The sequence below is a fragment of the Gymnoscopelus microlampas genome, assembly GCF_963454915.1.
Source record: "Gymnoscopelus microlampas genome assembly, chromosome: 22".
Taxonomy (NCBI): Eukaryota; Metazoa; Chordata; class Actinopteri; order Myctophiformes; family Myctophidae; genus Gymnoscopelus; species Gymnoscopelus microlampas.
Genome location: NC_139959.1, coordinates 17447534 through 17473670, shown reverse-complemented (window position 1 = coordinate 17473670; position 26137 = coordinate 17447534). Strand labels below are relative to the sequence as shown.

Sequence of the window (26137 nt, the reverse complement as noted above, 5' to 3'; positions counted from 1 at the left end):
CATCCCTGGCCAATGGTGGATTCCCCCCTAAAATAGCGGTTGATGTTTGGTTTCCCTCGTGCGGGTTTGAATCCCAGGCGTTACACATACTAATATGCGAGAACACAGTGCCTCAGGTAACAAAACCAGAAAGTATGTGAGTACATACAGTACAAGGAATTTTCCTTGGCAAGGCAACTGCACACAAGACTACCGAAGAGTACCTAGACATACAGGACTCACATTGCAGAAAGATAAAGACCATAGACTAGATTACACAGCTGACTAACCTTACAGCTTAGATCATACATGGGCAAATGGTGGCCCGGGGGCCACATGCGGCCCACAGGTTAATATTGGAATACTGATATATTATTGATTTCAGCTGTTCCAATTCCAAATATGCAAACATGACCCGCTTTAATTACTTCAGTCTATATTAGCAGTTCAATGACTAGTATTAAAAATATATTGTCTGTCAATTAAAGAATAGCAAAAAAAGCAGATCTATCGCTCAAAACATTTGCCATGCGATACGTTTTGAGCTTGTAGATCTGCTATTTTTTCTACTTTTGTGTGACATACTATGATGACTAAGTAGGGCATTCATTTACGAAAATATGGAGATAAGAGTTTTTTTGCCCGACAGTATGCAACACTACGCGATGTGGCCCCCTGGAATAAGCTTGGAAATATAGTGGCCCTCTCCATCATCAAAGCTGGCCACCCCTGGCTGAGATATTCCTACGTGAATATATTGACAATGTGTTGTAATGAAATGCTAGGTGAAAGAAAGATGCTATGCAAAGCGTTGCATTTGTCACGGTGCAGAAAGATGCAACTGTTTCTTTCCTGTCTTTCCTACAGAATCTGTGGAGAGATGACTCCTGGGGGTCTTGAAGGCTCCATCTGAGGACGATAGGAGGGACAGATCAAGGGGAACGCTTACGAGGGAAGAATGAATGCGGAAAGAATGACAGATGGGAGTTAGAGCGAGAAAGAGATTCACATAGAGGACACCATCCCACAAACACCTCTCACACACACACACACACACACACACACACACACACACACACACATAAAAAGACAGACGTAACAATGGCAGGTTTTTTGGGGCGAGTGGCGTGGGGAGACGCCTGGTACAACATGTACTCACGCCTGCTGCGCACCAAACCCGTGGGGGCAATGAGTCAGGCCTCGGACGAGCTGACGGAGGTGACGGAGGGCTCCGGGGCGGGCCTGGCCAGGGTGCTGACCACTGCGGACCTGGTGTCACTGGGCGTGGGCAGCTGCGTGGGCACGGGGATGTACGTGGTCGCCGGGCTGGTGGCCAAAGGCATGGCGGGGCCAGGGGTCATCCTGTCTTTCATCTTCGCCGCGATGGCGTCCATACTCTCAGGTGAGACACGGAGAGACGTCTGGGATTGCGTCTTTTAAAAAATATATTTTGGGGCTTTTATGCCTGTATTATAGATAAGACAGTATAGGCTGACAGGAAATGGGGAGAGAGATGGGGAGTGACACACAGCAAAGTCCGTCGGGATCGGGACTCGAACCCGCGACACGCTGTCAGGCTACACATTGTAGCCTAGGTGCCTGGACCAGCCCGCTGGGCCTGGGGTTGCGTTTTTGTTTACTACTACTACTAGTATTTTTTTTACTCAAAATTAAAATAATTCGAATATATGTATGCTTTGGAAAATTATCTGAAATAAAGTATAATATGATTTGAAATGTGTGTAAAAAAAAGAAGAAAGAAATTGAAATGTATACAGTATGCATTTTACATTTGTGTGTGTGTGTATGTGTGTTTGTACTGTGTACACAACCAACCATTTACCCCTCTAGGTGTGTGTTACGCGGAGTTTGGCGTGCGCGTTCCCAAGACCACCGGCTCCGCCTACACCTACAGCTACGTGACGGTCGGAGAGTTCGTGGCGTTTTTCATTGGCTGGAATCTGATCCTGGAGTACCTGATTGGCACGGCGGCGGGGGCGTCGGCTCTCAGCAGCATGTTTGATTCGCTGGCCAATCACACCATCAGCCACTACATGATCACACACCTGGGAACAATCAGAGGCCTCGGTCAGTGTGTGCGTGTGTGTGTGTACTTGTATTACTATACTTTTGAGGGCCAAATGTCTCCACGAGTATAGTAGATTTTGAGAATATTCTACTATACCTGGTCCTCACAAGAGAAATGGTTGTTTAATGGTTAAAACGTTTGGGGAGCTAGGCTTACAGCTACAGTAGGAAAAGATTCAGGGTAGGAGTTAGAGTTATGTCTGATTTATACTCGGGTGCCGGTGTCATGCACCGAAAATAGCGGATCTACAAGCAAAATATTACTATATTAGTGTCAATTAAAAGTCAATATAAGGTAACTAAGAGTAATATCAGACAGAAAATGATAATTATTTATCTGAAAGTAGATCTAGCAGAAAAATGCAATAACTCTCCTCTGTTTCCATCGCTCTACCCTCAGGTAAGGGGGAGGACACGTACCCAGACGTGTTGGCCCTGTTCATCGTGCTGACGGTGACGGCCATCGTCGCTCTGGGGGTTCGTAACTCAGTGAGTTTCAACAACGTCCTCAACGCGGTCAACCTGGTGGTCTGGGTCTTTATGATCATTGCGGGGCTTTTCTTCCTGTCCACCAGCAACTGGGAAGGAGGCAGGTTCCTCCCCTATGGCTGGTCTGGGGTAAGACATGGATTGGATACGCTTCTGTCTATCAGCCTTAACCACTTACACGCTTCGCTTAAAGGGATAGTTCACCCCCAAAATTACTATTTTTTTCTATCGATTAGTCACCCCATGGAGACTTGAATTCATGGATCAGGGTTAGGGTTTAGTTTTTGTCGCATTCCTAAGCCAATAATTTGATGACCGGCAGCGGTTCCGGTAGGAGACACAAAGAGTCTCCTTTGTGTCTCCTACCGGAACTGCAGCCTACCGATCCACTAGTCATCAAATTATTGGCTTAGGAATGCGACAAAAACTAAAAAATATCCATGAATTCAAGTCTCCATGGGGTGACTAATCGATTTTTTGGGGGTGAACTGTCCCTTTAACAATTTTAAACCCTCACAATGCGCTGTAGATATCTCTATTTTCACTATTGCTCGATTAATTGTCGCACTCCTATATTAACCAGGTGATGAGGGGCGCGGCCACCTGCTTCTACGCGTTCATCGGCTTTGACATCATCGCTACGACCGGAGAGGAAGCCAAGAACCCCTATACCTCCATCCCTTATGCCATCACCGCATCGCTGGTCACCTGCCTCACTGCCTATGTGTCTGTAAGTACGCACAAACACGCACGCACACACAACCCGGCAGCCTTGTCAGCTGCTATGTTAAGATGTTTATTGATGTTTATTGATCAATCAATCCATTGGGTTACGGATTGGATCAACAGAACCAATATTGTATACTTTAAGTTCCTATTCACATTGGTATAACTATGAAGAAAAATACAAAATACCATGTCTTTTTTTTTATTTCAATTTTTTTTAAAATAGTTTGTAGTGTTTTGCCAATTATTTGGGGGGCCCACTTGCAATACCCTTGCGGCCAACCAGTGGGCCCACAGGTTGGGAATTGCTGAATTAAAGCATTGCTGGCCTTCCTTCCTTGTCTGCAGGTGAGTGTGATCCTGACGTTAATGGTTCCCTATGAGCTGATCGACGGCTCGGCTCCTCTCATGGAGATGTTCGCGGTGCATGGCTTCCTGTGGGGGAAGTACACGGTGGCCGTGGGCTCCATAGCAGGTCTCACTGTGTCCCTGCTGGGCTCTCTGTTCCCCATGCCCAGGGTCATCTACGCCATGTCCAGAGACGGACTGCTCTTCAGGTGAACGCAATGATCTCTAGACATATTTGTCATTTATGTATGACAGAGGTTGGCACTTTTTTATACCCTAGGTCGTTGGTTCTCAAAGTGGGGTCCGGGAACCCCCAGGGGTCCTTGGGGGAGTTCCAGGGGGTCCCCAGCTAAATGATGGATAGTTAGAAACCAAATGGACCCTTATGGGTCTGTAACTCTGAGAGTGTACAAATGGAACCAAATTTAACTCTCAGAGTTAAATTAACATGGATTTTACTATATAAATTGGGGTCCCAGATATAGAAATGCCATTATATGGGGGTCCGTAGCCTAATGCATGTCAAACTGCCGAATGTTCCACCTATTATTACCTACCCAGAGTAGGGACGCTAGGGTTCATGCGGTTGAAGGCTCACATATTAATGTTCTCATTTTTGTGTGTGCGTGTCGGTGTCGTGTCTTTGCAGGGTCCTGGCGTACGTGTCTGCCTTCACGCACACTCCCACCTTGGCGTGTTCGGTGTCGGGCGTCCTGGCGTCCATCCTGGCGCTCCTGGTCAGCCTCAAAGACCTGATCGAGATGATGTCCATCGGCACGCTGCTGGCGTACACCCTGGTGAGCGTGTGCGTGCTGCTGCTGCGCTACCAGCCCGACCAGCAGACCGACACGCACCACTACGGCTCCCAGGACGACCTCAAGAATCAACCCGACGACGATGGCTCCATCCCCGCCAAAGAGGACCCGGACGAGGCCTCCTCCTCGTACCACGCCGGCGGCGCCGAGGGCGACAGCGACGACTCTGCTTTCACCACGGGCCACGCCTCGCTGCTGAAGAGGCTCTTGGGAGGGCACTACTACACCCTGCGCGTCCGGCTGGGAATCCCCGACGCCTCGGCCCGCCCCACCCCGGCCACCGGCCGCACGGTGACCCGTGCAACCCTCTCCCTCTTCGGCATGTCCTTCCTCATGTGGTTCACGGTCATATTCGGCGTGGAGCAAGGCTCGGGCGCCGGCGCGGCCATTTCGGGGATCCTGGCCACGATGATGGCCAGCAGCATGGCGTCGCTGCTCATGGTGATCCTGCGGCAGCCGCAGAGCGGGCAGGTCCTGCCCTACATGGCGCCCTGCGTGCCCTTCGTCCCCGTGGCGGCCATCTTGGTCAACAGCTACCTCATGCTCAAGCTGTCGCCCCTCACCTGGATTCGGTTCACTGTCTGGTGCATCATAGGTGAGTCGCTGGGGAACGGCACTGGTGGTTAGAAACGTAGTTTTAGACCACTGTTTCCCAAACAGTGGGTTGAGACCCATGTTTGGGTCGTGGACCAATTTTTTAGGTTTGTGAGTTAATATCCCTTTTTTTACGTTTGTTATATTTAAAAAAAGATATATATAAGTGTATATATTAATATAATATCAGTTAAAAACAATTCCAACATTTTCCAAAAGTATTTCATAAATAAAATGAAAAAATAAAACAATTACCATAAATACATTTAAAAAAGTTAATTAAAAGTAGTGAAAATAGCTGATCCACACGCTCCTGCTTATTTGCTATCCTTTAACAAAGTACTGTCATTTCTGTACTTTGTTTTATGCTCTCAGTAGGCGTAGTAAGAATTTGGGTGTAACGTGCGTGTACAGAATGTGGGTAGGTGTTAGGTGGTGAATACTATCTGAGTTTTCATTCCATTGAAGCAATTCTCAGACATTTCTACTCGTGTGTGTCCCAATCTTATTCTTTTTGCGTTACATAAGGTATTTTACCGTCTAGTAATATGTACGAAGGAGGGAAAACAGCTCGCTTCAAGATGTGTAGCCAGACAACGTTCTTGTCACATCTGTAGTTGGTTGGCTACGCGAAGGAGAGAGGGGAACGTTTCCCATCTCCTGTAACAAATCAGAGACTATAATCTCTCCACCTGCGAGCTTTCACCCCAGCCTGGCTCTCCTCTGTTGGCATGTGTTTATTGCCAAGGTTACATGGAATTTCTCTAGGATAAACATTGGCTTAGTTGGACACATATCGTTGCTATCGGGCAGAAACCTCTCTATATTTCAACTTTTAATGTGTTTCTTTTATTGTAACCCCCGTAAATGTATGCCCTACTTCGTCGTACAGCAGTGTCACTGAAAAGTAGCAAAAATTGCTGATCTACAAATTCACAATGTGTCTCATTGTGTTATGAGCTTGTAGATATTTTTGCTATTTTGAAAAAAAAAATGTAAAAGTATTAACAAGAGATTCTGACAGCACAATGTATAAATAATATGTACATTGGATCCATTGGGACACATCTCGGTTATTTTTTCCATTTCTTGAAAAGTAAGTTATGGAAATACACGGTTTCCACCCTACAGCAACAACATTAGCACCACATAAACACCATCCAATGCTATTCACCTGTTTCCTAGGCTTTTCACTTCCTGTGTGTGTTCCACTTCCTGTCGATTTGATCCAATGAAATCCAATGAAACTGGTCAGATGACTAATGATATCCAATGAAGTTCGACAGGAAGTGGAAAACACACAGCCTAGGAAACAGGTGAATAAGCAAATGTAAAATACACATATCAGTCAGTCAAAGCTGGCTACTGTATGTACTGTACTCTGTGCTACTGTAGAAGTGTGAAATTGTAACTTAACACGTGGGATGACCACAGGTTAATCTATGGCGTCCGTGTCGTCTGGGTGCAGTAACTCAAAGCATGTGTCTCAGAGTGTTATGGTTTGCAGTGGTGGAAAGTAAGTTTATAAGTACACTTTTGAGGTATGACAACACTCAAGTAAAGTATTTACTTGAATATGAACATAATAGTTGAACATAATAGTTACAAGTTACTTTGTAGATTTAGTACGATTAGATTATTAGATTATTATTATTATGAAATATACATTAACTAATGAAGCCCTATTTTATTCAAAGTCTATTTGAAAATAGCTTCTAGATCTGCTATTTTCGAAAGATTTAAAAAATACATATTTAAACCTTCGAAAGTAACTTGTGAAATGGGGCATTCTCCACAATGAGTACTTTTGCTTTTGGTACTTTAAGTATATTTACAGTAGATACCATAACGTTCGCACTTTTCCTCAACTAAATATTGTGTGCACCTCAATGTTAATTTATTTTCGAAAATTTAAAGAAATACAAAAAAATGGAAAATTGTCTCAAGTAATGTAGAGTAAAGTAACGTATACATAACATGATTTGAACATGTTTGAACATTTGACATTTAAGGCCTAATAGCTCCACAGCTGCTACAAAACCATCATTATGGGCATAAACATGAAGTTGAAAGCCAAATGTCGGTATCTTCCTGTATCCCTGTACCCAGGTCTGTTGATCTACGGCTGCTACGGCATCTGGAACAGCACGCTGGAGCTCAACGCCCGCGAGGACGAGGCCCACGCCAGCTCTTACCATCGCTACGACGACCAAGTGGACGACAGCTTCGCCCCGGGCGACGACCTCAACGAACGCGAGGACACGCCGTACCAGGGCTGGTCGGCGGAGAGGAAGGGCTACCACAGCCAGCAGCACAACCAGCAGCCGGACGAGCAGGACCAGAACGAGGAGAACCAGGACCAGAACGAGTACGAAGACGTGGACGTAGACGGGGACCAGCAGGGCTACCAGACGGGGCCCCAGAACGCGTCCAGAGGCCCGGGGAGGTCCCGGGGACGAGCCAATCACGGCTTCTTTGACGAAGACGAAGGCTAAGTGGCTGTTTTCTTGATGCCGCGTCTGGGGACCACCAAGGGGTCCAAATAGACCACTTTAGGGTCTGTAACTCTGAGAGCGTACAAGTGGAACCGAATGTTCGGTTACATTTGTACGCTTTCAGAGTCAAAATAACACTGAGGATTTTACGATCAAATGGGGGTCCGTGGCCTAATCAATGCATATCAAACCAGGGGTCCTTGAAAGGAAAAATGTTGGGAAACACTGGACTAACTTATCTCAGCAGTGTGCCACACAGAGTTGAGGGAGTGCTGACATAATGTATGCTGTAAATCCTATTTATTAAGAAATGAGATTGTATCGTGTTGAAGTATTTTAAATGTTAAATGAGAATGAGTGCTCTGTGCTTTGGTTTGATGGGAATAAAATGTCTCATGAGTGAATTGGATGACACTGTCTTCCTGTACTGTAGGTGCAGAGATAATATGACCTTACAGCAGTGGTTTTCAACCAGTGGTCCGGAGACCACCAGTGGTCCTTGAGGGAGTACCAGGGGGTCCCCAGCAAAATTAGTTAATAGCGTCACGATCATTTTCAACCACTTAGTTTTGGCTATTCAAAAATAGCAGATATACAAGCTCATAGCACGGCACCGAGTGCCGCTCTATGAGCTTGTAGATCTGCTATTTTTGAAAAAACGTGAAAAAGTGTGCATATCTTTGAATATTTATGCGAAAATGAACTGATATCTTTGCTTCTGGGGGTCCCTGGCACAAAACATTTTCAATTGGGGGTCCGCAGCCAAATGTATATCAATTTAGGGGTCCTTGGCATGAAAAGGGTTGAAAACCACTGCCTTACAGTATGTGTTCCTTCATCCAGAGATGCCCAATCACGTGCCATGGATGTTATCTTCATCAGCTTATGTCAAATCTGATGAATATCAGCGGTCAGAAACATTGTGACTTTATGTTTTATTTTATTGTCAGTTATTTTTAGGGGGCATTTTTAAGCCATCATTTGATAGAGACAGGAAGCACAGAGCGAGAGTAGGGGAGTGTCATGCAGCAAATCACCAGTCACAATGTCGTTACTTTTTTTCATTTGTTCTTGTTTCTTTTCTTCCACACTGCTAAAAACCAACCAACGCCTCAAAGAAGAATAACTCAGTGAATGAAACGTGTCTTGATTAATCAAACTTTATTTATAGTACTCAAGGCAAGGCAGGTCACACTTGATATCCTGTATTATGCTGAAACTAAGCTATGATCATTTACAGCAATGTGCTGTGATTATGTATCATGCAGGGCCTGGGAAGAGATGACAGGCAGGTTTACATACCAACCCATCTCCACACCAGGTGATTTCCAGTAATCAATTCTCCACCTATTTGTAGTTGAGTTAAGGTGAGTTAATGAGCGACATTAGCTGTTCTAATGACTGACTAGAATGATCATCTAACTCCTTAACCCACCACAGTCAAATCCTTTTGAAATCCCTTTGTTTAACTCTCAGAGTTAAATGAACACTCAGGATTGTGTTCATCATGGTACATCATTAAGACACGATGGCTGTACAGAATTAATTACAAGTCGTGAATTGAACAACCTTTGCTTGTTGAAGTTTTAGTTACTGAAAATGTGTACCCTAACCCTAACACAAAACAAAAAACATTCCCAAGCGTAACCATACTACTACTGTGCCTAACCTTAACACACATTAATTACCCGAACTTAACCAAATGTATGTATGTTCCCCTTGCAAGAGCCAACAAACATTTGGCATCTAATGTCACAGGAACTACAATATGAACATATGAACCAGCTGTAAGCTAGTAAAGCTACAGTATATATATGGCGTAGTAGCACCAAGGTATCAGAATGTTTTTAGCTGACTAAAGGTCCAAACACCAGCTTTTCTCTTCAATCACGATCCCTAGAACAACTACAAAATATAGCTACATACAGCGTCAATGTACTGACATTTTCTGCAATTCAAGAAAGACATTCTACATAGAGGAGCTAGAGACTCAGTGTTCAAAAGTGGTGGAAGAAGTAGATTTATTTTGTAAGTTGAAGTAGCAATACCATAATATAAAAATACTCTAGTAAGGGTCATGTATTCAAAATGTAATTGGGTAAAAGTACAACAGTATTGGCATCAAAACATACTTACACTTACAGTAAGAAAGTAAAAGTACTGAAATGTTTCAAAAATGTATCAAACATTTTCTAAAATAGCTAACCTTGTAGATCAGCTATTTTCAAATAGCCAAAGTATAAAATAGGGCTAACATGATTAATGCATGTTTTGTATTGATAATCTAAATCTGCAAAGTAACTAAAGTTTTTAAATAACTAGTGGAGTAAAAAGTACAATATTTGCCTCTAGAATGCAGTGGAGTAGAAATATGAAGAATTTAAAAATTGTAAAGTAAGTATACCTAAAGAATGTACTTACGTAACAGTACTTGAGTAAATGGACGTAGTTACTTTCCACCAGGGATGTTCAACACAAAAACTTCAGTAACAAAGAAGGTAACAGACTTGGCTATAATCAGCCAGTGTCTACATGCTTCTATCTGACATCAGAGCTTTGTTTGGACAGGGTATGTTAACTACACAATACAAAAAACCTCAATCAGAACAAAAAACAATAAAAAGATCTTGAAAAGAAAGAACTTCGGATTGGGCGGTATCAGAACTTTTCTCCGGACATGCCACCCAAAAAAAGGTTCTGATGTCGAATGGTTTATTATTTTGAAGCATGTAGCCCCCTTTATCGTGCACTCCTCTACCTTTCACACGTGCACGCTCTTTGCGTGGTTGGCTGGGGGGTCGAGGGTTGCAGACATGCCCCCCTGCCTGGAGTAGTAGAAGCTGTTCTCCCTGCGTGGGTTGGCAGTAGGGTCGATGCCGTTGCAGCACAGGATGGCAGAGCCCCCCAAGAGGCAGAGGCCGGAGCCCACCCAGCCGGCGTAGAGGGAGAAACCGAACGACATCAGGCCCTCGTTCTGGTGAGCGCCGATGGGGAACCAGACGGTTGCAACAATGCCACAGATGGCTATTAGGAGAGAGAAATGATAGGTAAGTTTAATTGATAATACAATTTGGGGGGAAATTTTACATTGCAAAAATAGCCGATGCACAAGCTCATAGATTGGCTTTTTTTGCATATTTTGTGCGACACTGTTTTACGAAAAGATATAACATTGGGCATAATGGTCAATCATATCAAATTTGTTGATTTTAAATGTTTTTCTTTCAATTCGTTGATATAATAAAAACAAAACAATAATTCTCAATTTACGATGCAGCTGGTAGCAGGCAGTGAAATTCTTGTACTTTCAGCTTCCTCAACAGTGGATGAAAAAATAAGGTAAAATACAGTCAATAATGATGTCAGAATAAATTACATAGTAATCAAATAAAACGTTAAGATAATGTAATATTATGTAGGCTAATATAAAATATTAAAAAATCTTATCCACTACTACTGTAAGAATGGTCCTTTTCCTGTGTGTGTGTGTGTGTGTGTGTGTGTGTGTGTGTGCGCCTGCCTGCCTGCCTGCCTGCGTGCGTGCGTGCGTGCGTGTGTGTTCATGTGCGCGTGCGTGCGTGTGCGTTCAGCTCTCACTCTGACTGTGTCGCCTGACAGGGACTACATGTCCTCCCCCAGAAGAAGCAGGCCTCGCTGAGAGAGCAGCCCAGGCAGGATGAGGCGAGGCTGGGCTTCACCCTGACCCTCCTTCCCCTGACCCCTCCACACCTGCTGCTAGCACTGCTTCAACTATGACATAAACCAGGGGTTCTCTGGCTGAGAATACTGTATACAGGGTCCCCACGGTCATGAAATTCCTGGAAATATTTTGAAATTAAAAAAGAAATAATCCAGTACTGGAAAAGGTTTGGAATTGATCAAACTTCATCAAAGGTCCTGAAATTTATCAAGGGTCCTGGAAAAATATTTGGCTATGCATTGTTTTTGGCTATTGATTTTTTTTAATACAAAACCTTTTCATAAACATGTATAACATTACACGAAATATGTAACATAAGTAGTTTTTCGCCGAACAGGCTGTGTAACACCCGATCCGCACTGCCAGCGATGCGACGTGACGCGACGCGAGCGGGCGATGAAATCTCATTAAAATACATGTTTTTGAATGAGACCGTCCTGACCTACCGCAAGCGACAACGAACCGTGCAACGACGTCGTCCACCCCTCCTATTTTCGCTCGCAGGCTCTATTTGAGCGAGGTTTCGCGGCTGTGCCCCACCCCCAAACACTTTTTATTGTTTTTTATTTATTTATTTTGCTACACTGCCTATCTTTGGGCATTGTACATAGGAGTAAGAGACACATTATTGCGCTGAATGATTGTCATATAGGCCTGGAAATTGTGCTAAATATTCTGGAAAAGTTTTGGAAAAGTTTTGGAAATTCATTGCTAAAAATGTGTGGGGACCCTGTGTATATACTGTAGGGGAGGACACAGGTGAACTCCATTGGAAAAGGTGTGTCCCCTCCCCTTGCATGAGAGGGGCAGGCAATTCTCCCAGGGTATCTTGATTGAAGACACACCTCTTCCAATGGAGTTAACCCCCTATTCACCTTATCCCTGGCCACACCTCCTGTGGGGATCCAAGGGGTTTCCTGTTTACCATTGTTGCCATGTCTGCTTATAAAAGCAACTTTGGGCTTGTTTTTAAAGTGTAGTTGCTTATTTGGGCTTGCTTCCTGTTGCTTCCTGTTTTTTAAACCAATGACTCCCAAGTCAAGGACCCCCAGATTAATATGTATTTGTAAATGTTTCAAAAATATTTAAAGAAATTCACTTTTCCCCCAATGTCTTTTGAAAATAGCAGATCTACATGCTCACAATGTGTCACATCGCGACACGTGAGCTTGTAGATCTGCTATTTTCTAATAGTAAAGTGGTAAAACTATAGTTGCCTATAGTTGCTTCTTTTGGGATTGTTTTCATAGACCTGGCTGCTTGTTTCTCTTGCAAAATGTGGCAACATACTGATTACCTGCATTACACCTGCAGCCTACAAGGGTGGAAGAGACCAGATTGAATGAAGCAGCAGAAAAGGGCAATGTGGCGCTGCCCTGCAGAAGGGCCAGGAATAAGGTAATACCTGTATGTGAGGTTCATTCTTGTTGTGTCAAATCAATCCCTGAAGCAGTGGTGGAAAAGGTTTTTTTTTTTTACTTAAGTAAAAGTATCAATACTGCAATGTAGAAGTACACTGTTACAAATAAAAGTTCGGAATTAAAAATTTGCTTGAGTAAAAGTACAAAAGTATTGGTATCAAAATGTACTTAATATACCAAAAGTAGAAAGTACTCATTATGCAGAATGTCCCATTTCACAAGTTTTCAAATGTAAAAAGTGTATACAAATGGCCGAAATGTATATAGGGCTGAAGTGGTTAATGTATATTTTGTAACTAGTAACTAAAGTTGTCAAATAATTGTAGTGGAGTAAAAGTACAATGTTTTCTCTGAGATGTAGTGGAGAAGTAAAAGTACTGAAAATTGGAAATACTCCAGTGAAGTAAAAAATACCTCAAAACTGTACTTAAGTACAGTACTTGAGTAACGTACTTAGTTACTTTACACCACTGCCAGGGTTGCGCTCACACAAACTATGTGCAGAATTGAGGCTGCAACTAAAACTGCACCATTGAGCCAGGTTTCTCTCTCTGCGCTGGCATTCCAGTGGCGTGAAGTAACTATTTACTAAAGTAATATACTTGAATACAATTTTGAGGTACCTTTAACTTTACTTGAGTAATTCCATTTTTCAATACTTTAATACTTCTACTCCACTACATGTCAGATATTGTAAATATCGTACATATTGTACTTAAATATTGTACTTTTTACTCCACTAGAATGATTTGATAATTTAGTTAGAAGTCACTTTGCAGATATAGATTATTATTACAAAACATATAACCAATTACTGTAGCAATTAGGCACTATTTTATACCACTCGGAAATAGACGATCCATAACCTCACAACACATCGCGATGCAATGCGTTGTGAACTTGTAGATCTGGTATTTTCGAAAGACTTTGACAATTCTTTTTTTTACTTTTGAAAAAACGCAGGAATGGTACATTCTCCATAAATAGTACCTTTACTTTTGGTAATTTAAGTATATTTTGATGGCAATATCTTTTACTTGGGGTGGGGTTGACGAAAGGGCCTTTCTGTTTGGAGTTTGCATGTTCTCCCTGTGTCCCCTTAGCCTGGTAAACCCTCCCTCCGGAAATCTCATTTCCATTTGATTTCAGGAGAGAGTCTGGCCTGAACCGCCTTTCTGCAATAATCGCTGTGGGTTGGAGTTGGGCGGGAGTAATACCGTTGACTGACAACCCCTTCAACCAATGATCGTTTTTCCCCTTCAGCCAATCAGCAGTTCATGTTGACGAGCTCCAGACTATGTGACGCAACGGGACTTTTGGGACGGCCATGCCGAAAATAGGTTGCCTTATTGGGATACATGCGTGTCACTCCCCGCCCCTGCCGGTTCTCTAAATTTATATTTTTAAATAGGCTCTGTCATGATTAATTGACCACATATATGAAGTTAAACAACTAAATTCTATCCAAACGATATCTTAATAGTAAATTCCGTGCCTCAAAAAAGAAGTTTGAGAGCGTTTTAAAACCCAAAATAAGAAGTCACGGCACTCGCAGAACAACAATGGCTGCCGTTCGTTTTTTTTCGGCCCCAGTCAGGCTGCACTCGGCTTCATTCGGGCTCACTCGAACTCGCCACCTGATTGGCCAACTGTCGCTGTCAATCACAGAACGATGTGCGACGACGCTGATAGGCTCGTCAGTTCGGCATATAGAGCGATTATTGCAGAAAGGCGGTTCAGGCCAGACTCTCTCCTGAAATCAAATGGAAATGAGATTTCCGGCCTAGGGTAGATACCCTCACAAAAAACATGCAGTAATCCTGGTCTCTATACTGCCTCCCACTGGTCAGCCGGGGCGCCTGATGGAGGGGAAAGGATCTAGTTGGAATAACGTGTTCCTTCCACGCGCTACGTCCAACCGGGGAAACTCCCCCTGGACAGGTGATAAGAAGCGGCTTGCTACTGTAGCTCCTCATGCATTGAAGGAGGCATGAGCTCAGTTCTGGGCTCTCCCTAGGCTGGCAGAGGGAGAGTAGCACCCAGGATTACATAGGCAATGTAATATTCATAGGTGAAAAAATGGGTTAAACATTTAGAATCTTAGAAAACAGACTATTTCAATATTTTGGTATTGCTACTTTTACTTGAAAGAGTATTTCTTCCACTACTGTGGCATTCTCTCTGGTGTCGTGTGTGTACTGTAGCCCTGCCTGAAGCCAGCCAGGTCCATCCACTGTCCCCCCGGGCTATGGGACCACGGGAGACCTGAGTTCAATTTGGTTCAAAACCCAGAAAGGACATGAAAGTTATGGATACTAGCAGCTTTGACTAACGACATGAGAGATCACCAAGTACTTAATGTATGTACCCCAACTAGTATAGTGTGAAGGTTTTGTAGTGTATACTTTTTATCATTGGTTCCAGGGCTCCTTGGGGGGAATGTTTGAGAACCAGGGGCCAGTTGCACCACCTCACACTAAGTTCAAACTTAGCCTAGTTATAGCTTAAACACATTCAATCCGGGAAAGTGTCTCTGTCATTTTAGATTTCTTTGGCTATTCAAAAATAGCAGATATACAAGCTCATAGCGCGGCACCGAGTGAATATATATTTGAAATATATATATATATATATTTAAAGATTTGCAAAAATGTTCACATAAAAAAACAAAAATAGCCAAAGAAATCTAAAAATGACACAGATACTTTCCAGGCTAAATGGGTTAAATTGCTTTTTTAAAAGCCATTTAAGCTATAACTAGGCTAAGTTTGAACTTAGTGTGAGGTGGTGCAACTGGCCCCTGTGTTCTATATATCAGTGTAATTTCGGCCTAAATAGCATGGTGTCAGTCCTTACATACCCATGATCAACATGAGAACCCCTCCCACTCGGGCTCTGCGCTGTTTGATTTCCAATGTGTCGTTGACCAGTCTGACGCAGGGCATGGCCATGAGCTCCAACAGCATGGCTGGCAGACCCAGTATAGACGCACAGATCATCAGAGCACGCGCCGTCTGGATGTAAGCTGAGGGAGGGCGAGACAGATACAACCAGAGAGAGACAGAGCGTAGTTACACAAGCGGAGAAAAATATTGAATGCAAAGAAGAATAGAATTACATTGGTCTTATTTAAATGATTAAAGCATGATTTTAACCAATATTTGGAGTATGTTTATACAATATTGCAGTGGGCCCCCTTGGAAGGGTTCCAGGGGGTCCCCAGTAGTTGTAGTTGGAATTGCATCTCTCCACGCTCCAGAGAGGGATCAACGGAATGTAAACATTATAGGTTTGATGACATTGTTTGGAGACATAGGGAGAGAACATCAACACCTCCAATATGCTGCATAAGGCAGTGGCTCTCAAACATTTTCATCTTCCGAAGTTCCGGTTCCGGGTTACGATGGAGTAGACGTGCCTGAGCCAGAGCTCCCACTAACTTTTCAATGTAACTTTATAAAAGCCAGAATTAGTACACAGAACTCAGTTAAAAAGGAAGAAAAACATTGTTTGTTTCCTTTGCATTGTTGTTTTTTGTTTTTATCCGGTGAAAATTGACAAATGACGACGAAAAAGGTGAAGAAAGATGGCCCGGCACCTGCCGCGGCGGGTGACGCAGACTTGGATACTGTCGTTAAATTAATTGAAGACCTCAAATCAAGCCTTACCCACGAATTTCGATCAACCAGTGCAACACTTGAGGCCAAGATAGACAACATTCAGATAACAATTTCTGACCATGGGCAACGTTTGGCTTCATTGGAAGATGGCGCAAACCGTTACAGTGACCGCGTCGCAGAATTGGAGGCCAGATGCACGGCAATGGATGAAAGCTATGCTAAAATGAGGTCTAAATTGATTGATATCGACTCACGCGGTCGTAGAAATAACGTCAGAATTATAGGTTTGGATGAATCTATTGAAGGTGATAAGCCCAATTCGTTTTTTTCTAACCTGCTGGTCGAAATCATGGGCAAAGAACTGCTTCCTACACTACCCGAGCTGGACATTGTTCACAGGGCCCTCACCGCTAAGCCGCCGCCCGGCTCTAGGCCTCGAGCGGTAATAGCTCGTGTCCATCGTTATAGAGTGAAGGAGGCTATCGTTCGGGAGGCTCGTAAGAGAAGAGGGTCGCTATTCTACCAAGGAAAACCTGTCATGATATACGAAGACTACCCCCAAGAAGTCGTGGAGGAGAGAGCGACCTACAAGAACGTGATGTCCGACCTATACCAACAAGGCTTCAAGCCGTCGCTTGTCTTCCCATCTCGACTCTTCATCACCACAAAAGAGGGGAAAAAGCAACGCCTCGCATCCCCGAAAGAAGCCTTGGATTTCCTGAAAAAGACCCCGGACAAGTCACCTTCTGCTACCGAGGAAGAAGCCGACACATAGGCTAGTATCTCAATGTTTTGCTAAAACCGGCTATGTGCTAGCATACTAGGTGCTGTGATTCTTTTTCTTTTCACAAGAGGTTTATTATTATATCTTTTTTTTTAATATATGTATGGTCGTCTTTGTAATTTTACACGGACTGTTTAGACCTGTTAACTTTTATTACTATTGGTAGGTTTATTATTATTTTTCAATTTTATTTAAATCTAGGACTTCTTGATATTGTTTTTGCGATCTTTATATGCTAACATGCTAAGCTTCACCGTGATTTGTTAGCTAATAATGCTTAGCTTTCATGGCAAACGTATAGCTAAGCTAACTATGCTAATGCGCTAAGCGTCGCGTATATTCTAGTCTTTTTCTCATGAATACATTTTTATTTTTATTTTTTTATCTATAGATTATATTGCGATGAGTCATGGACTTATAAGATGCTTCCGTACTTATTGGAGATACTATGATCATAGTTAAACCTCGGTGGCTTTTCTTTTTTTTACCGTGGTTTGCTAGCTAATAGTGTTTCGATTACATGTTGGATACGTAGCTACGCTGGCTATGCTAACGCACTGAACGTCGTGTAGTTCTTTCTTTTTCTCACGAATATAATTTTTTTACACACGTATTATAATAAGTCACGGACTGATCGGATGCTTCCGTACTTATTGATGGTGTTATGGTCATAGTTAAAAAATAAACTCTCCCTGTTTTGCCATTTTTTGATCGCTAATAATATATTGTCTTCATGCTTGTCTGAGCTAGCCTGCTACCCGCGGTTTTGTCGGGTGGTCTTGCTAAACTTCATTTATTTTTATTTGTTATTGCCCACGAAGGTTTTGTTTTATAGAGAAATTATCCTGTGTTAGTCTGATCGGATGCTTTTATTTTTATTTATTTTTCTCTCACCGCGGTTTGTTAGCTAATAGTGTTTAGTTTTCATGACAAACATATAGTTGGGCTAACTATGCTAACGCGCTAAGCGTCGCGTATATATACTTTTTCTCTCATGAATACTTTTGTTATAAATATATTACAATAAGTCATGGACTGATAAGATGCTTCCGTACTTATTGAGGATATTATGCTCATAGTTAAACCTCGATGGCCTTTTTTTTTTTATTATATATACCGTGGTTTGTTGACTAATAGTGTTTAGATTACATGCTTCTCTGAGCTAGCCTACTACCCGCGGTTTTGTCGGGTGGTTATGCTAAATATAATTCCCTTTCTTTATTTTTTACGAAAGTTTTGTTTATAAGAAAATTATCCTGTATTAGAGACTGATCGGATGCTTATGTACTTATCGATGATGTTATGGTCATGGTTACACTTTATTTGTTTATTTTTCTCCCCCGTTGTTTTATGTGCTAATAGTTTTTTGTTTTCATGTCAAATATATAGCTAAGCTAACTTGCTAGTTAATGCCCGTGATTTTGCCGGGTGATTCTGAAGCGTAGCGCCCCCTTTGGTCTGATGGACCGTAAACCTTGAACTCTGAACTTTGAACTACAGATAACCGCTTTGATTTCTGGGTATTGAAGTTTTTTAGTGGACTTTGCAACTGCGGGCGGGACTTCGCTGTCTTTGTCTCCATCTAGTGGATGTTTGAAAATTCTACACTATATATCTATTAGATGGTCTGGAGGTTGTACACTAGTGTCATTGAACCTGATGATGGGGGGAATTTCATTTTCTTTTTTTCAAAAAAAAAAAAAAGAAGTCTGTTGTTTATTTTTGATACCTTACTTCATTTATGCTGACCATGATTGTAGCTGCCTATTTTACTAACGTGTCTTTAAAGGAAGAATTATATTTTTTTATATATATTACTATTAACGATTTTTTGTAAAAAGTTTGAAATTTCTATGCAGTACATATGTTGGACGGACTGGATGTTTTATTTATTTTTGTCTTTATTTGGGATTTTATTTATAATTTAAGGTTCTGCCATTGTGTCTAACCAAAATTAGTGCGATTTTACAGGTATATAATGGGACAAAGGGTACTTTCTTATTTCTATTTTATTATTGTTATGATGATGTTTTTCATTCATTTTTATTTATTTTTTATCTAAAGGCTTTGATGTTTTCTGATATGGTGGGAGTCGCTCGCGGTACGATTAGTATAGAATATGGGTAGTAGTAGTACCGACGATTGGAAGCGACTTGGATGTTTTTTCCCGCTGTCTTTCTTTTCTTTTGGGGAGGAGGACTTAGGGACTAGGGGGAAATTGTTATTGGTTACACTCGCAACTATTTTTGCTCGTCTTTTTTTTTTCCTGTTTCCTTTTCTTGTGTGTTTTTTCTGTTTATGTCTGTTTGTAGATGGATTGTCTCAGATGCTTGACGTCGCCCGGAGCCCAATGCAACTGTGTTTTATGATGAGTATTGATCACATTATAGGAATGCTTCAGACCACTCACCTCCTATATTCCCAACAAACTCAACCCTGCTATTATGAGTGGTAACTCCAGTATTAGATTTGTATCATGGAATGTGAAAGGCTTGAATGGTCCGATCAAAAGGTCTAAGGTTTTTTTACAGTTAAAGAGGTTGAAGTCAGACGTTGTTTTTTTACAGGAAACCCACCTCCGATTGTCTGATCACGCCAGACTGCGCAGTAATTGGGTGGGTCAGTATTTTCATTCGAATCTTGATAGTAGGACAAGAGGGGTAGCCATTTTAATAAATAAGAGACTCAATTTCACGATTTCTGCCACTAAGGTTGACACGGGGGGCAGATATGTCATTCTGACGGGAACTCTTTGTCAAATACCAGTAATTTTAGTAAATATATATGCTCCCAATTGGGACAATGCCAAATTTGCTAATGACCTCCTGTCGTCCCTCCCGAATTTGGACACTCACCGTCTTATTCTCGGAGGAGATCTGAACTCTGCGATTTGCCCGTCGCTTGATAGATCGAGCCCCAGAACCCAACAGCAATCTGCTATGGCTAAAGCCTTTGATGTGTTTATGAGAGCAAATGGTTGTGTTGATCCCTGGAGGGACAGAAATCCTCAGAGTAAGAAATTTTCATTCTTTTCAAATAGGCACGGAACTTTCTCTCGTATTGACTATATTTTCATAGACCAGTTCTTCTTACCAGCTGTTGAGTCCTGTGATTATACGGCCATAGTCATTTCGGATCATGCGGCTCTGCTGCTTGATATAAATTTTTTTGCCTGTCAAGGGGAAAGACCTTTATGGCGTTTTAACTCTCTGCTCTTGGCTGAGGAAGAGTTTTGTGACTATATTTCCAGTTCAATTGATCTGTTTCTTGCCACAAACAGAACGGGAGACACCTCTGCTTCTATTTTGTGGGAATCATTGAAGGCATTCCTCAGAGGGCAGATAATTTCATATTCGGCATCCTCTAACAAAAATAAACGGCTTAAATTTGACAATTTATGCAAGGAAATCACTGAGTTGGACCGTCTCATTGCTCTGAATCCTGACCCAGACTTATGTAAAAAGAGACTTGACCTCCAAGGCCAAATTAATCTACTAACTACAACAACAGCCGAGAAACTATTACTTAGATCAAAGGGTAGATACTACGAATTCGGAGATAAATCTAGCCGTCTATTGGCACACCAGCTAAAACGAGAGGCTGCCACCCGGTTAATTCCACAAATTAAGGATAATTTGAACGTATTACAGTCTACTCCCGCTGACATTAATCAAACATTTGCTACTTTCTACTCCTCCCTCTATAAATCAGAATTTCCAACTGACACGTCTGGTATGACCACCTTCCTCTCGAACCTTGATTTTCCCAAGCTCAATGCGGCCAAGGCAACAGATTTAGATGAACCCCTTCAATTAGACGAGCTAACTGACGCCGTTAAATTAATGCAAAGTAATAAATCCCCGGGCCCTGATGGTTATCCCTCAGAATTTTACAAGAAATTTGGTGCAAAGCTTACTCCTCTGTTACTCGACATGTACAATGAGTCACTGGCCAGTGGTTCACTCCCCCCTACTCTGACACAGGCAACTATTTCTCTTATTCATAAAAAAGGTAAGGACCCACTTAACTGTGGATCCTATAGACCTATATCTTTGTTGAATGTAGATAGCAAGATCTTGGCAAAGACTCTCTCCGCTAGGTTGGAAAAACTTTTGCCAAGTATTATTTCGGTAGAACAGACTGGTTTTATACAGAAGCGTCACTCATTTTCAAATGTAAGAAAGCTGTTCAACATAATATATTCCCCGCCATCCCTAAATACACCAGAGGCCGCCATTTCTATGGACGCGGAGAAAGCGTTTGATAGGGTGGAGTGGGGCTATTTGCTCGCAATACTCAGAAAATTCGGTTTTGGAGATGTTTTTATATCCTGGGTCCAACTACTATATACCTCCCCTAAGGCGAGTGTCTCTACTAATAGCTTAAGATCGGAGTATTTCCCTCTAACCAGAGGAACAAGACAGGGATGCCCTTTATCCCCTCTTTTATTTGCAATTGCCATTGAACCGTTATCTGTTGCTTTGAGAACCTCACAACTTTTTCAGGGTATAATGCGCGGAGGTGCGGAATATAGGGTATCTTTATATGCCGATGACTTATTGCTGTACTTATCTGATCCTGTTTCTGCTGTCCCCCATGTACTCTCCATTCTTAAGGATTTTGGTAGCTTTTCTGGATACAAATTGAACTGTCAAAAAAGTGAATTTTACCCAGTTAATGATTTGGCTAAAAGTATAACTCAAGCAGAGCTGCCATTTCATATTTCAAATTTGGGCTTTAAATATCTGGGTATACAGGTCACCAGCTTATTTTCCTCATTGTTTTCTGCTAACTTCGACCCTTTAATGGATCAGGTGAAATTAGATCTCCAGAGATGGGATAGCTTGCCTCTATCTTTAGTGGGTAGAATTCAATCTGTTAAAATGACCATACTCCCGAAATTCTCTTACCTCTTTCAATGTATTCCGTTATTTTTGCCTAAATCTTTCTTTAAGTCCTTAAATCAAACAATTTCATCATTTATATGGGGAGGAAAACAACCTAGGATTAAAAACTCTGTTTTACAAAGAGACCGTGATAATGGAGGTTTAGCTCTGCCTAACTTCACATATTATTATTGGGCAGCTAATGTACAGAAGATGGCCTATTGGCTCCACTCTCCTTTGACTGATTGGTGTGTGCTGGAGTCTAGATCTTGCCGCTCAACCTCGCTCCCAGTACTAATCCACTCCAAATTACCCCTGTCACCATCTAAATTTACCAGAAACCCAGTGGTTATTGCCACACTTAAGATTTGGTCACAATTACGCTCCCACTTTAAATTCAGAGAAAGTTCTATAAAATGCCCTATAACTTGTAATCACTTATTTGCCCCTTCTATCCTAGATGCTGCCTTCATGCATTGGAAGGACAAAGGCCTTGTCAGATTCTCAGATCTTTATGAGAATAACGTATTCTGTAGTTTTGACAGGCTTAGTGTCAAATTTAATTTGCCCAGAAACAATCTTTTCCGCTATTTTCAAATTAGAGACTTTGTTAAAAATCATTATCCCTCCTTCCCTGCGAGACCTGGAGACCAGCCATGGGACAATCTTCTGATATTGGACCCTAGGCAGAGAGGCCATATTTCAATGACATACCATTCTCTAGCCCGTCTAAATATGCTTCCTCTGGTCAGGAATAGAGAGAGGTGGGAGACCGAACTGGGTGAAACCTTCTCTGATGTGTGGTGGGATGGAGCTATTGATCGGATCAATTCATCAACATCCTGTGCTAGACTAGGCCTTATTCAATTCAAAATTTTTCATAGACTCCATTACTGCAAATCCAAACTTGCTACGATATACCCTGGAGTTGATGATAAATGTGACCGTTGTGCCCTGTCACCGGCCAACCACACTCACATGTTTTGGTCTTGCCCCAAACTGGTACACTTCTGGACCAAAGTCTTTGAAATTTTGTCAGCTGTCCTCTCAATCCGTCTAGAACCTTCACCCTTGGCAGCAATTTTTGGAGTACCACCAGACGAATACTTTAGACTTCTGACCACAAAGAAATCAAATGTACTGGCGTTCACCACACTGTTAGCAAGGCGCAGGATTTTGTTGAGTTGGAAATCCCCAAACCCCCCCCCCGTGGCTATGTGGCTTAAGGATGTGATGAGCTTTCTGAAATTAGAAAAGATTAAGTTCACAACCAGGGGGTCTACAGACAAATTTTATAAAATCTGGCAACCATTCATTACTTATTTTGAGAGTCTGACAGTGCTTCCAACAGGCTAAATTCTTCTCCTCTCTGTTCTCTATTTACCTTCATTATATAACCAAAAGACCTCTATATGTCTGTGATATGATATATGACTGATAGATAGCATTCTGAGTTGCTTATAAGGGCGCGTGGCACGTTGGCATCTGAGCAATCCATCTTGTGTGTATTTCTTTTTTTTCTTTTTTTATTGTCTTTCTGTCTGTCTTTTGATGTGAACATTTCTTTCTATATTATGTCTATTATTTATTTTCTGTTACATTTTCACTGTCTGTGTCAAGTCTAAATCATGTTTTTTTTTTTTTGTGTCCGGTACTTTTCATTGATTCCAATGCTTTTGATACAGAATTTTTGTCTTTATTCTTTAAAAATAAGGAAAAATTTGACAACAATAACAATAAGGGGGAGGGATGGGAAAAGGGAGAAAATGTAAAAATGCAAATTGTCTACCTGCTTTCATGTAAAAACTGTGAAAATAATAAAAATATTTGTTAAAAAAAAACATTTTCATCTTCCAAATTGATACATATTATGCTGAGAGGACCCCCATTTGAGAAGGTTTTTGTTGTTACATTAGATATTGTGCAGAATTTTACAACTGTCTACTTTAGATGAGAAGAACAGTGGAGAGAGTGATCTGAATGATCTGAATTGTGAGTCAATTCTGTCATTGGGCTAATAACAGTGAAATTAAACTGTTCCTCATTTTGCTGAGGACCCCCTGGAACCCATTCAAGGACCCCAGGGGGTCTCACTTTGAGAACCACTTGCGTAAGTTATAGTCAAATGTTTGGGCCCACACCCACCTCTGAGTCGTGTGTACGTACGCACACACACACACACACACACACACACACACACACACACACACACACACACACACACACACACACACACACACACACACACACACACACACACACACACACACACACACACACACACACACACACACACACACACACACACACTCAAATGCAGATGAGCAAAGGGAATTCCTAAAAATCTGTTATTCATTTAACATACATACATCGTCCTCAACTGCTTTGATGAACCATTTCAAATCTCTTGCATACAGTGCAACTTTTTAATCTGGTAACCATTGCATGCATGTATACATAATTCAGGTCTCTCTCCCTCACCCAGATAGCAGATCTACAAGTTGGCATTTTTTTGCACAACCTCCTCTCTCATTCACCCACTCACTTTGACAGTTTTTTTTTTGTTACCCATCACTTTGGAGGTTTTCCACGTTCACATATTTGTACACCACAGTATTACTTGGCAGTGGTGTAAAGTAACTAAATACATTTACTCAAGTACTTTTGAGGTATTTTTACTTTACTGGAGTATTTATAATTTTCAGTACTTTTACTACTCCACTACATCTCAGAGGCAAATGATTACACCTTTACTCCACTACAATTATTTGAACACTTTAGTTACAAGTTACTTTGTAGATTTGGATTATTATTACAGAACAATCATTACCGACTTCAGCACTATATACATTTTATGCCATTTGAAAATAGCCGATCTACAAACTCACAAAGCGTTGCATCGCGACGCATTGTGAGCTTGTAGATCTGCTATTTTCAAAAGATTTTTATACATTTCATTCATTGTGAAATGGGACATTCTGCATAATGAGTACTGTCTACTTTTGGTACTTTAAATACATTTTGATACCAATACTTGTACTTTTACTCAAATACATTTTTAATTCCGGACTTAACAGAGTATTTCTACATTGCAGTATTGACACTTTTACTTAAGTACAAAATGTGAGTACTTTTTCCACCACTGAGTGTTACCTGGTAAGGTGAGGATCTGGTTGAGGGCCACACAGTGGTAGAGTGCTGGTGAGATGACGCACTCGGCCCAGAGGCCCCGGGACCCCAGCTCATCCATGCGGACGCATGTGTTCACTGAGTAGTCGCAGGTTCGAACCCAGTCGTTGGTCGCCGTGCCGACGATCAGCCCGACCCAGCCTGCGCAACTCGCCATGATACCTGCAGTGGTGGAAAGTAACTAAGTACATTTACTCAAGTACTGTACTTAAGTACAATTTTGAGGTATTTTTTACTTTACTGGAGTATGTCCAATTTTCGGTACTTTTACTTCTACTCCACTACATCTCAGAGGCAAATGTTGTACTTTTACTCAACTACAATTATTTGAAAACTTTAGTTACTTGTTACTTTGTAGATTTGGATTATTATTACAAAACATACATTACTCACTTCAGTCCTATATACATTTTTGGCCATTTGAAAATAGCCAATCTACAAGCTATTATAAAAGATTTGTATACATTTGAAAGCCTTGTGAAATGGGACATTCTGCCTGATGAGTACTTTTACTTTTGTACTTTAAGTGTATTTTTATATCAATACTTTTATACTTTTCCTCAAGTAAATGCTGAATTCCGGACTTTTACTTGTAACAGATGATTTCTGCATTGCAGTATTTTTATACTTTTACTTAAGTAAAACATTTGAGTACTTTTTCCATCACTAGATGCCTACCTGTGATCTGCCTGCACATGAGCGCCATGGAACCGCCGTGCGTAATGCGCGCGTCCTGGAGAAATGATCGCCTCCAAATTGTAAAAACTAAATAAAATGGTAAAGATGGAAATTGGAAAAGCTGATTTTGATATTCCAATCGTCTTCAGCTGTAGAGGGTAGAAAATCTTCTTTTATTTTCCAGACACTGAAAAATCCGATTTCTTCACTAGAATAAAGTGTAACTATTTATAAAGTTATAAGCTAAAACATACATTTAAAAAAAAATGTAATAGAAATTTTAAGTGTATATATCCTTTATTGCTGTAGATTGCGTTCGTGCGCC

At 41.6% G+C, this 26137-nt stretch overlaps 2 protein-coding genes across 2 annotated transcripts; one reads left to right on the top strand and one right to left on the bottom strand.

Moving 5' to 3' along the window:
• Positions 1-1080: 1080 nt before the first annotated feature.
• On the top strand, positions 1081-7534 carry LOC311038538 (putative cationic amino acid transporter; the record flags this gene model as incomplete). Its single annotated transcript, XM_084048111.1, has 7 exons — positions 1081-1381; positions 1831-2067; positions 2468-2685; positions 3140-3286; positions 3631-3839; positions 4280-5040; positions 7149-7534. The coding sequence occupies 7 exons, from the start codon at positions 1081-1083 to the stop codon at positions 7532-7534; spliced, it is 2259 nt and encodes a 752-aa protein (XP_083904237.1).
• A 2700-nt stretch (positions 7535-10234) lies between these two features.
• Positions 10235-25902, bottom strand: cldn11b (claudin 11b). Its single transcript, XM_084048470.1, has 4 exons — positions 25813-25902; positions 25099-25296; positions 15516-15680; positions 10235-10558 (listed from the first exon to the last, which is right to left on the bottom strand). Exons 1-4 carry the CDS (start codon positions 25838-25840, stop codon positions 10296-10298), a joined length of 654 nt encoding a protein of 217 aa, XP_083904596.1. The 5' UTR covers positions 25841-25902; the 3' UTR covers positions 10235-10295.
• Positions 25903-26137: the final 235 nt, after the last annotated feature.